General features: G+C 44.1%; 1 protein-coding gene across 1 annotated transcript; it reads left to right on the plus strand.

Annotated features, from left to right (window-relative positions):
• Nucleotides 1–2,356: 2,356 nt before the first annotated feature.
• On the plus strand, nt 2,357–12,681 carry rbm19 (RNA binding motif protein 19). Its single transcript, XM_039013586.1, has 22 exons — nt 2,357–2,484; nt 3,361–3,543; nt 3,925–4,020; nt 4,260–4,298; nt 4,453–4,648; nt 4,734–4,984; nt 5,207–5,266; nt 5,397–5,547; nt 5,631–5,837; nt 5,918–6,048; nt 6,144–6,268; nt 6,413–6,509; nt 6,624–6,734; nt 6,860–7,060; nt 7,191–7,397; nt 7,507–7,567; nt 7,985–8,064; nt 8,173–8,228; nt 11,574–11,687; nt 11,801–11,912; nt 12,027–12,147; nt 12,234–12,681. Exons 1-22 carry the CDS (start codon nt 2,449–2,451, stop codon nt 12,314–12,316), a joined length of 2,718 nt encoding a protein of 905 aa, XP_038869514.1. The 5' UTR covers nt 2,357–2,448; the 3' UTR covers nt 12,317–12,681.
• Nucleotides 12,682–12,695: the final 14 nt, after the last annotated feature.

The raw sequence follows: 12,695 nt of genomic DNA on the forward strand, positions 1-12,695 counted from the left end.
TTAATTATCCTTACTTTTCAATACAGGTTGCGCCAAGCGAAGCTACATCTAACAAAATGGCGGCATAAGCGATTAACATTTTTCGACAGAAACACGATTTATCATAATAAATTGTTCTTACTTTGAGCTGTTCTTCCATCAGAATCTTGGGCAAAGAATCCTTTCTTGGGTCTAATCGTCTTTTGGTCGAAAGCTGTCCTCTTGCCATGTGGAAATGCCCACTGCGTTCGGCATGAACTGGAAACGTGCCCAGAGGTTCAAAGTGTCTCAGAAAGCAATGCCTCAAAATCGCACTAAACGGATATAAATTGCTATAAAACGGTTTAAATTAACTACCTTATGATGTTTTTAACACCTATAACGAGCAAAAACATGACCGGAGAAATATTACTGGCTAAACTAAAGCTTGGAAAAAGAGCAGGTCCGTGTCCACCTTGCATCAGGCGCAGCTGGAAAAGGGACACTACCTACACGTTGTGTTGTTTTATAGAGGCTCTGATTGCGCAATCGACTCCATTCAAAGCGTCACCACGTAATGACATCCAGGGGAAGACGTAAGCAGTGTTTGTATCCTCATAGCATTCACAGGGACCTTTAAACTGACTCCAGATCAGGGGCCAAGATGTCTGAAATCTGACTCCATGTCAGGGAAAGTGCTGTAGAATGAGTTCTGTTCCACTCAGAGACAAAATTTCAACGGCTATAGAAACTAGAGAGTGTTTTCTATCCAATAATAACAATAATATGCATATTGTACGAGCAAGAATTGAGTACGAGGCCGTTTGAAATGGGCACCTATTATCTGGCTACTCAATACTGCCCCTGCAGCCATAAAAAGTTAATTGCTATATTGTAATTACTTCGCCACCATGGCCTATTTATTGCCTTACCTCTCTTATCTTACCTCATTTGCAAACACTGTATATAGACTTTTTCTACTGTATTATTGACTGTATGTTTGTTTATTCCATGTGTAACTCTGTTGTTGTATGTGTCAAACTGCTTTGCTTTATCTTGGCCAGGTCGCAGTTGTAAATGAGAACTTGTTCTCAACTAGCCTACATGGTTAAATAAAGGTGAAATAAAAAAAATTAAAAAATGAAAGTTGGACAGATGATCTCAGTCTCTGCGCAAGAAACACTTGGACAAACTTAAAAAAACAAATGTTAGGCTAAACTTTGCCATGGTTTGCTTAGCTAGATACAAGTAGCCTATAGCCCCTGATAGGTCTACGTCTAATTTCAGGTAGGCTAGGCAAGATGTAGGTAAGATGTAGACTGAACGATTTCGCAACTTGCTTATTTCAAATTTACGGACTAATTTATTCAACATTAATAGCAAAGCTATTTCGAGGTAAGATGCGCTTGTGTTGCCAAATAGCCTGCTCGAATAGGCTACTGAGGATGGGTCATAATTTAAATCAATCAAATATTAATCATATGGATATGAACTGAATGTGATTGTCAACAACACAGTGTTTATTTTTTTTACCTGTAGCCAAATATAACTGATTGTTACATCAATCTAATGCATTCTAACAGCTGATCGGCAATTAGGATAGAGCTCCAGCTGTGACCATGATCTCAAATGATAACTTTAAATTTAATTAGCCATGGCCTTTAATAATTGCATAATAACACAAGGCTATAACAACAAACTGGTTATAACAAAATATAGGTTATTCATTAAATCCGTTTGCAAGCTCCTCTGGGTAGGCTACAAAAGTGGCACAAATGGATTTGCAAGGACTAGTCATATCTTCATTTCAACATTTATTGTATCAAATGTTAGGCTAGAGTAGCCTACAATTGCATAGAATAGGCTACTTGATGGCCAACAGATGCAAATGTATAATTTTCCACATTTACTGTCAGTTTCATTGTGGACCTTTCCACATAACAGAAGTATGTGAGGGAGTTCCATAACTTCCATTTCAAATTTCCACTCGCGCAGCGCCCGAGACCCAAAAACTGACACATCCCGCGACCAATACTTTTTCAAAGTAGCCTAAAACTACTGACATGACAACCCGGTCATGGTTGTTCTCGGTCAAACAGGAAATATCCTTTCAACACGCGCCCAGATGGCGCTGGCGCCACCTGTCGGTAGAGCTAAAGACTTTGAATCTGAGGGTCCAGGGTTCAAATAAATTATGTATTTTGTTGTGGTATATTGACTGGAAAATAGGTAATGTAGCCCATTGTTGCCCACGGACAGCCAGTGATGTGAATTCAAACTATTAATGCCAATGTACAGCACACATCTTTCGGTAAGGACTTTTATTTTGAAGACTGAAGATTCTTTGTAATTGACACGGATGTGATTCCACATGATTCTGCAAAATGTTTCCAGGTTACCAATGACCACCAAGACAGATGTCCACGCGTGTTTGTTGACATATATATTTCGCGTTATTTCAGTGTTTAGACGGGATTTAGGTTTCCAAAAATGTCGAGATTAATCGTCAAAAATCTTCCAAACGGGGCAAGTTATGTTAGAATGTGTTGTTGAATGGAGGATGGAGTTTGAACCAGTATCTGGGCTTGAGAAGACGAATATGACGAGATCTTTTCTGACGCCCAGGATCCTTTAATTCAAAGTCCCAATAATAAGCTCTGCAAACTTGATAATGTTCAAATACGTTCGGTCATCGTCATTACTGCCGTTATGTACTTCTAAAAAATGTATTATTTAAATATCAATGATTTTTCGGGTTACTGTGCTGCTGCTGGATCAGCCGACCTGCGTGGCAGTAATGAGTAATTTGCCCACTTGGTCAAAAACAATACTTTTTATACATACATTTTGTTGATGTACATATACCGTGCGTAATAGCGAAAGTCAATGTTTTGATTACCGAACGTATTTTGTCATTGTTACGTTTGCAGATCAGGTTAATGGGATATTGAATTTATGGTACTGGTTCAGATGGAGTGGAGCTACAAATCTAAGCTAAACGTAAAGGGCTAAAACTACACAGCAAATAATTGTATCTACAATTTCGTTCTTGAATTACAGGGGCTAATGTGTGGTTAACTGGAGATGAGTTTGGCTTACGTTTGTGACTGAATTTACTAAACCTAAGTTTAGTTAATGATCGAGTTTATGTTTACCCTTAGTTCAAAATGAACTTCTAGTCCCTACCCTCTTAGGCACTTGGGTATCTGAAAGGATATAATAATGTATGTAACTATGAAGTGGTAGCTCCATCTTGCCTGCTGATAGGCCAAGTGGAGTTACCAATCCTCTTAGATGTTTTCTCCACAAGTGCCGATGGAGTAGTGGCTAGGTCTGGGTTGATTTGTTATTCAGGGTTTTTTAAACTGAGTTTAGGTTACTAATGACGAGCTTTGCCTGCAGATGAAGGAGGAGCGGTTCAAGGAGATGTTTGCCGCCTTCGGAACATTGACAGACTGCGGCCTGAAGTTCACCAAGGAGGGCAAGTTCCGCAAGTTTGGATTTGTGGGCTTCAAGACTGAGGAGGATGCGGACAAGGCGCTGAAGCATTTCAATAAAAGCTTTGTGGACACGTCCAGAGTAACGGTGAGACAGTTAGCCACCCATACTCCTGAGTAGTGGTGAGATGGACAGTTAGCCACCCATACTCCTGAGTAGTGGTGAGATGGACAGCTAGCCACCCATACTCCTGAGTAGTGGTGAGATGGACAGCTAGCCACCCATACTCCTGAGTAGTGGTGAGATGGACAGCTAGCCACCCATACTCCTGAGTAGTGGTGAGATGGACAGTTAGCCACCCATACTCCTGAGTAGTGGTGAGATGGACAGCTAGCCACCCATACTCCTGAGTAGTGGTGAGATGGACAGCTAGCCAATCACAGATTGTATGCCAAATTGGATTCGCTAGCCTGGTTGACAGATAATGCCATCGTCTTCTCTGATAGTGTGTGTTGTGCTTTTGCCCAGGTGGAGATGTGCAAGTCGTTTGGGGACCCCACTAAGGCCAGAGCCTGGAGTAAACACTCCCGTGGTCCAGCCACAGCCCCCAGGGAGAATAACAAGGTACAGTATAAGGATAGGGCTGCAGTCAAGTGGTTAATGTTTTTGAATGCTTCACACCATGAGATGTTCCCTTCATCTTCTGGTCATATCTACACACAGGGTCCTGGGTAACATTGGGGAGTTATTATATTGGGTGTTGATGTACCATAATAACAGGGTATATACTATGATGTATTTTGTGCTGAATTGTTGTGAGATATCTATTCTTAAATTTTTCTCTTGTGTGTTTTTTCCACCAGGAGAAGAAGAAAAAGGAATCCCCCAGTATTCTAGGCAAAGTAAGTCCATGTCTGCCTGGCAGAGGAAATACACTATGGATGGCATGTAAGATATCGCAAATGCCTGAAGTGTTGACAATTATTGTCTTCCTTGACATTCTGGTGATCTGTTTAATATTGTTTCTGTTTAAACTCGTGTGTCTGTGTGTGTCAGCTGGAGGATGACGAGGGTTTCCAGGAGTTTGTGTCAGTGCATCAGAACCGCAACCAGGCGTCTACCTGGGCCAACGACACTCTGCCCCAATCAGCAGCCCCCGAGACCGGACAGGGGAGGAGTCAGGAGAACAAGCCTGCCTCCGATGATTACCTTAACTTTGACGAGTCAGATGAGGAGGAGGAGGAAGACCAGGGTAGGTACACATGCCTACATAGACCCTTTGTCTGACAGATGCCGGTAAGGATCTGTGTGTGTAAACGGTGTGTTTTCACTGTCAGGTGCTGATAAGGAGGCTCTGAAGTCTGGCCTGTCTGATATGGAGTACCTGCGCTCCAAAGTGGCACATACAGAGGGTGCTGCTGTGGAGGAGAACAATGACGATGAGGATGAAGATGCGGAAGACGAGCCTGCCGCTGTGCAGCAGACAGATGGTGCCTATGAGAGTAGGGACAGAGACTGTATCCAAAGGGCCACAGCACCAGCCTCTTCACTGGATCAAAGCCAGGGCAAGCCTGGCAAACAGCAGGAGGTAGGGCAGACTCCTAACCTTTAACCCCTAGCACCACTGACCCTCAAATCTTGGGATTGTATATTTGACCTCAAATCCAACCTTAATCGAACTGATGGAGGTTAGCAGTTAAAACAGCATAATGGTGTAACATTCTGACAGTGCAATTAAGGTTGAGGGTTTTCATTGCCTTATTCCCTTTGGTAAAATATGTGTGTGTGTCTATCTCTCTGTGTTCCACAGACTGAGCCCACCACTGAGTTCACAGTGAAGCTGAGAGGATGTCCCTTCAATGTCAAAGAGGTAAGTGTGTGGGTGTTTGGGCATGGGGTGTGATGAGTTCAGATGAGTGGGAAAAGGGAGATGTGTCCTTCTATTATGATGCAGTTGTTTATGTATGACTTCTTGGGTTGTTAATGTGTGAAATCAACAGCAACAAGTACGAGAGTTCATGACTCCTCTGAAGCCTGCAGCCATTCGAATTATCAAGAACGCCACTGGCAACAAAACCGGGTATATATATGTGGACATGCGGTCAGAAGAAGAGGTTGAAAAGGCTCTGAAGAAGAACAAAGATTACATGGGTGAGAATCAGACTGTTGTGGGTGTGCATGTTGGTTTCCTCACTGAGAATATAGAGACATGTATTGTGTTTGTTTGTCCTAAGGGGGGCGCTATATTGAGGTTTTTCGGACAAGTGTGAGGGGTGAGGGGCGCGCGGCGAGGCGGGAGAAAGGGAGCGAGAGGAGCTTCACCAGGGAGCTTAAGGATGATGAGGAAGAGGAAGATGTTGCAGAGTCAGGAAGACTCTTCATAAGGAACCTGCCCTACACTTGTACAGAAGAGGAGCTCCAAGACCTATTCTCCAAGCACGGTGCGCACACACACACATACTGTGTACCTGCACTGAACAGGAGTTCACACACACCCCTGACCCCTCAGCCTGTGTTACAGGTCCTCTGGCTGAAGTGGTTTTCCCCATCGACAATCTGACCAAGAAGCCTAAAGGATATGCCTTCGTCTCTTACATGATCCCTGAGAATGCAGTGACGGCACTGGCTCAGCTAGATGGACACATATTCCAGGTACTAATCTCACACCCTTACCCATCGTGTGTTTCTGACCTTTAACCTGTAACATCTAACCTCTCATCTTCTATACCCCCATCTCTTTCTCTCAGGGCAGGATACTGCACCTGCTTCCATCCACTCTGAAGAAGGAAAAGGCTGATTCCGCCCACTCTGGCCCAGGCTCCTCCTCCTACAAACGTCAGAAAGACGCCAAGAACAAAGCCAGTAGTACCAGGTCAGTTACAGTCTAAAGACATCTCTCCTTAGTTTAAAATATCTCTAAATTGTCCAAGTTTGTTTACAAACCAGTACTGGAATTGTCCAGTAATCTTATTGCCTTTTTGTGTTTGTTCACATTGTGATGTTTGTCCCTCTACAGCTCCCATAACTGGAACACCCTGTTTCTGGGCACCAGTGCTGTTGCAGATGCTATCGCTGAAAAATACAACACCACCAAGAGCCAAGTCCTGGACCATGTGAGTTCTACTCTCCTGTCTCCTCGGCCCCTTTTACCCGTCTCCCCTTACCACCGAATACACCTTTCCCCCACCCTCTACCCAATCATCTTTAATGATGTGATTCTCTCTCAGGAGTCTAAGGGAAGTGTAGCAGTGAGGATGGCTTTAGGAGAGACTCAAATTGTCCAGGAGACTCGACAGTTCCTGTTGGACAACCACGTTTGTCTGGACTCCTTCAGTCAGGTATGTTGTAAAACACTCTCGAGGATGTGCTAACCGTGCATAAAGAACATAACATTATATAAAGTTTAGAACATTATTTAAAGTTATAATTTTGGATTCCGGGTTATTTGTGTCTGTGTGTTTAGGCGGCGGGGCCTCGTAGCATGTCTGTGTTCCTGGTGAAGAATCTTCCAGCGGGAGTGACGGTGGAGAACCTGGAGGAACTGTTCTCGCCGCATGGCACCCTGGGTAGAGTGCTGCTGCCGCCTGCAGGCTTGACTGCCGTCATAGAATACCTGGAACCCACTGAGGCCAAACAAGCCTTCACTAGACTGGCATACAGCAAGGTGTGTGTGTGCGTGTGTGTTCGTTCCATACAAATGTGGCCTATATAATGTAAAAATAGAACGCTGTCTGAGGAAGACCATGGTCCCGTTCAGGGGAGTATACTGTAACATATACTGCCTCACTCTCTAGTTCCAGCATGTCCCCCTATATTTGGAGTGGGCGCCTACAGGAGTATTCTCAGCAGCCATGCCTAGCAAGATACTTACACCAGATCCGGAGCCCACCACCAAAACCTCAGCACAGGAGGAAGAGGAGGAGGAGGAGGAGGAAGCACTGGGATCCACCCTCTTCATCAAGAACCTCAACTTCACCACAACAGAGGAGACATTGCGTGAGGTAGGGTTAGCGTTAGTGATGAGGAATAGAGGATGAGTGAGTCAGAGGATGCAGTTAGGTCGGAAGTTTTGTTGAATGATTCATGTTTTTGGTTTGTGTCTTTCTATAGACCTTCTCCAAATGTGGCACATTGAAAACCTGCACCATCTCCAAGAAAAAAGACAAGACCGGTACTGAACATGACATTTTAAAGGCGCTGCGTGGTCAATCCCACGTCTGCATTGGCCGTGCAGCATTTATGGTTATACGGCCTCTGCAGAAGTCAGGGCGTTGATACTTCTTGCAATTTGCAGAGCAGCGCAGAGCTGTTGTGAGGGAAGTTGTCACGGGCGTGAGTTTGTGTTTATACAGGACCTCTCGCCCCCACCTACTGTCAATCAAATCATTTCAATGCGGAGCTATACAAAGCCCTCTGCATTGTTACATACATTTGGGAGGTGCACAGCAATGTGGAACGGCGCTCAATTTGGCCTCTGTGTGCCTCCGGAGGCTCAGCAATTGCGTCAGTCTCCGACCACATTTTCGGATCAAGCATAAATTGAACATTTGTGAGGTTCAGTGATGTCTGTGCTGTTTTGTCCCTGTAGGTCAGCTGTTGTCCATGGGGTATGGCTTTGTCACCTATCGGACACAGAAGGCAGCAGAGAAGGCCATAAGGCAGCTTCAGGTATTGACCCTAGCGCTGATCCTTAACCTTAAACCTCTACACCTATAGATACTGACCTCACACCTCTTTCTGTCTCTCTCATCCCCCCATCTCTCTTCTTTCTCTAAGCATTGCAGTGTGGATGACCACCAGTTGGAGTTGAAAGTGTCTGAGAGAGCCACCAAGTGAGTCACTCCATCATACTAATATCATACATGGTTACATTAATTAACAACAAACTGATAGGAGTAATTACAGTGCATTCGAAAAGTATTCAAACCCCATGACTTTTTCCACATTTGGTTACGGTATAGCCTTTTTCTGAATTGAATGGGAGAAAAAAATTCCCTCTACAGGGAATAGAGTGTTGGACTAGTAACCAAAAGGTTGCAAGATCGAATTCCTGAGCTGACAAGGTAAAAATGTGGCATTCTGCCCCGTCATTGAAAATAAGAATTTGTTCTTAACCACTTCTTAGGGATCAAATCTCGTTAACGGGATCGATTTGACAACATCTTGTGAAATGGCAGAGCGCCAAATTCAAATTAAATTATTAGAAATATTTAACTTTCATACAATCACAAGTGCAATACACCAAATTAAAGCTTTACTTCTTGTTAATCCAGCCACCGTGTCAGATTTCAAAAAGGCTTTACGGCGAAAGCAAACCATGCTATTATCTGAGGACAGCATCCCAAACAAACACAGACAATCATATTTCATCCCGCCAAGCGTGACACAAAACTCAGAAATAATGATATAATTCATGCCTTACCTTTGAAGAGCTTCTTCTGTTGGCACTCCAATATGTCCCATAAACATCACAAATGGTCCTTTTGTTCGATTTATTCCGTCGTTATATCTCCAAAATGTCCATTTATTTGGCGCGTTTGATCCAGAAAAACACTGGTTCCAACTCGCGCAACATGACTACAAAATATCTAAGTTACCTGTAATCTTTGTCCAAACATTTCAAACAACTTTCCTAATACAACTTTAGGTATGTTTTAACGTAAATAATCAATACAATTTAAGACGGGATAAACTGCGTTCAATAGCAGATAATAACAAAGTGGAGTGAGCTTTCAGGTCGTGCGCCCCAACCACAACAGTACACTAGACTCGACCCTCGGTCTGAACAGCCCTACTTCTTCATTACACAAAAAAAACATCAACCAATTTCTAAAGACTGACATCCAGTGGAAGCGATAGGAACTGCAAGCAAGTGCCTTAGAAATCTAGATCCACATAGAAAACCCATTGAAAACACTGTCACCTCAAAATAAATGTTTCCTGGATGGTTTGTCCTCGGGGTTTCGCCTGCCAAATAAGTTCTGTTATACTCACAGACATCATTCAAACAGTTTTAGAAACTTCAGAGTTTTCTATCCAAATCTACTAATAATATGCATATCCTAGCTTCTGGGCCTGAGTAGCAGGCAGTTTACTTTGGGCACGCTTTTCATCCGGACGTGAAAATACCGCCCCCTAGCCTAGAGAGGTTATTAACGTACTTGCCTAGTTAAATAAAAGAAATAAAAAAATACCCCATAATGACAAAGCAAAAACAGGTTTAGACATTTTGGCAAATGTATTAAAAATGTAATACTGGAAATGTAACATTTACATAAGTATTCAGACCCTTTACTCAGTACTGTGTTTTAGCACCTTTGGCAGCGATTACAGCCTCGAGTCCTCTTGGGTATGATGCTACAAGCTTGGCACACCTGTATTTTCAGAGTTCCTCCCATTCTTCTCTGCAGATCCTCAAGTTCTGTCCGGTTGAATGGGGATTGTTGCTGCACAGCTATTTTCAGGTCTTTCCAGAGATGTTTGAGCGGGTTCAAGTCCGGACTCTGGCTGGGCCACTTAAGGACATTCAGAGACTTGTCCAGAAGCCACTCCTGCGTTGCCTTGGCTGTGTGCTTAGGGTCTTTGTCCAGTCGGAAGGTGAACCTTTGCCCAAGTCTGAGGTCCTGAGTGCTCTGGAGCAGGTTTTCATCAAGAATCTCTCTGTACTTTGCTCCGTTCATCATTCCCTGGATCCTGACTAGACTCCCAGTCTCTGCTGCTGAAAAACATCCCCACAGCATGATGCTGCCACCACCATGCTTCACCGTAGGTATGGTGCCAGGTTTCCTTCAGATGTGATGCTTGGCATTCAGGCCAAAGAGTACAATCTTGGTTTCATCAGACCAGAGAATCTTGTTTCTCATGGTCTGAGAGTACTTCCGTCTGGCCACTCTACCATAAAGACCTGATAGGTGGAGTGCTGCAGAGATGATTGTCCTTCTGGAATGTTCTCCCATCTCCACAGAGGAACTCTGGAGTTTTATCAGAGTGACCATCGGGTTCTTGGTCACCTCCCTGACCAAGGCCCTTCTACCCCGATTGTTCAGTTTGACCTGGCGGCCAGCTCTAGAAAAATTGTGGTTCCAAACGTATTCCATTTAAGAATGATGGAGGCCACTGTGTTCTTGGGGACATTCAATGCTGCAAAAATGTTTTGATACCCTTCCCCAGATGTGTGCGTCAACACAATCCTGTCTCTGAGCTCTACGGACAATTCCTTCGACCTCATGGCTTGGTTTTTGCTCTGACATGCACTGTTAACTGTGGTGCCTTTCCAAATCATGTCCAATCAATTGAATTTACCACAGGTGGACTCCAATCAAGTTGTAGAAACATCTCAAGGATGGTCCATGTTAACAGGATGCACCTGAGCTCAATGTCGAGTCTCATCGCAAAGGGTCTAAATACTTATGTAATTAAGGTATCTGTCTTTTATTTTTAATAAATTAGCAAAAATGTCTAAACCGGTTTTTGCTTTGACATTATGGGGTATTGTGTGTAGATTGATGAGGGATAATGTTCTACTTTATACATTTTAGAATAAGGCTGTAACGTAACAAATTGTGGAAAAGGGGAAGGGGTCTGAATACTTTCCGAATGGTCTGTATAAGCACTTATGATGACACAATGCAGCATTTATCCTTTGTGGCAGACCAGGGGGTTTGGTCAAGACGTTTACACAGATCGGACAGAGTATGATTAGCTCAGTTTCAAGGGTGTTTATTTAAATAATAAATCAAAAAGAAAAGGATAGGTCTCCCCCATGAGACCCTCTCCGGGATACCGTCTTCTGGGCTCCGGGTCTTGCTGTATCCTGTCGGGCACAAAAACTGATCTCCCTGCACATACCTCTGCAACCGTCCTCAACTATACGGGAGTCCTTTCTTCCCCCACTCTCCTTTGTGTGCTGCCCTTCTGGCAGCTTTATGGGCCTTGCACAGCTGGTGAGCAATCAGCCCTTGATTACTCACCAGCTCCCAATCAGTTCCAATTAGTCCTGGCCGGAGAGCCCGTCGAGACCTGGCACGTCCAGCAGATGGAGCCATCGCCTCGTGATGTATACTCCGTCTGTCACCAGGCCTCGACGAGTCTCCCCCTGGTGGCTGACCTGCTGTATGCCACACCTTATAGATATGTTAGTATTTTGTATTTTTTTTGTATTTGTTTATTTTGTATAGGTCTGCAGTAGTGTCTCGTAAGAAGCAGGCAGAGAGGAAACAGACCAGCTCTAAGATCCTTGTACGCAATGTCCCCTTCCAGGCCACAGTCAGGGAGATACGAGAGCTTTTCTGGTAATATATATATATATATACGCACACACATACACACATCCTCAGAGCTTTCTCACTGAGACATTGCATTTTTCATCACTCACTTATGATGATAATATGTATATCCCCTCCAGCACGTTTGGGGAGCTGAAGACTGTTCGTCTGCCAAAGAAAGCGTCCGGTACTGGCACGGGGGCTCACCGCGGGTTTGGCTTTGTAGACTTCCTCACCAAACAGGATGCAAAGGTGAGTGAGGATGAATGAGCACGGTGTGTGTTATTTCTTGTTTCCCCTTTAAAATGTGTATCGTTGCTGTACAGTAGTGTTGACCGGTGTTGTTATTTCTTGTGTCCCCTGTAGAAAGCATTCTCAGCACTGTGCCACAGCACCCATCTGTATGGGCGGCGGCTGGTTCTAGAGTGGGCCGACGCTGAAGACACTGTGGAGATGCTACGCAGGAAAACAGCAGAGCATTTCCATGGTAACACCCAGCGTACAGATACAGTAATACATTTCAGATTGATGTTTTGAGAAACCTGTTCTCTGATGTCTCTCTCTTTCTCTTAGACATTCCTAAGAAGAAGCGGAAGGCTGAGGTGATGGAGGGTATTATGGAGACGATGGAGGTCGGGGGGACAGAGGATGACTGACCTCTCAACCACACACCCTAACCCCAACCCAGCCCCAATTGTTGCTCTGTCGACCCATGTGGGTAGGAGTGACTGCGTAATCTGGACCTGAGTGACAGGAGAAGAAAGAATCAGATAGACCAGAACTCAACAGAATCCAATTATTTTGTCAGTGATTCTGCGCAAAGCCTTGACAAGCAAATCCTCTCAAACACACTGAGGGACTTTGACAGAGCGTTGTTGTTACGAGGAACGGGTGTGGGTGTGAGGAGAAAGCGGGACAGAGAATGTCTGTGAGAGAGCTCTGATGATGCATGGGACTCTGATGACATGATTGATAGGATTATTTGTACACAACAATTAAATGTTACCCATCTGCTACTGTGGCTTTAAGTTTTTA

The sequence above is a fragment of the Salvelinus namaycush genome, chromosome 18 (genome assembly GCF_016432855.1).
Source record: "Salvelinus namaycush isolate Seneca chromosome 18, SaNama_1.0, whole genome shotgun sequence".
Lineage (NCBI taxonomy): Eukaryota > Metazoa > Chordata > Actinopteri > Salmoniformes > Salmonidae > Salvelinus > Salvelinus namaycush.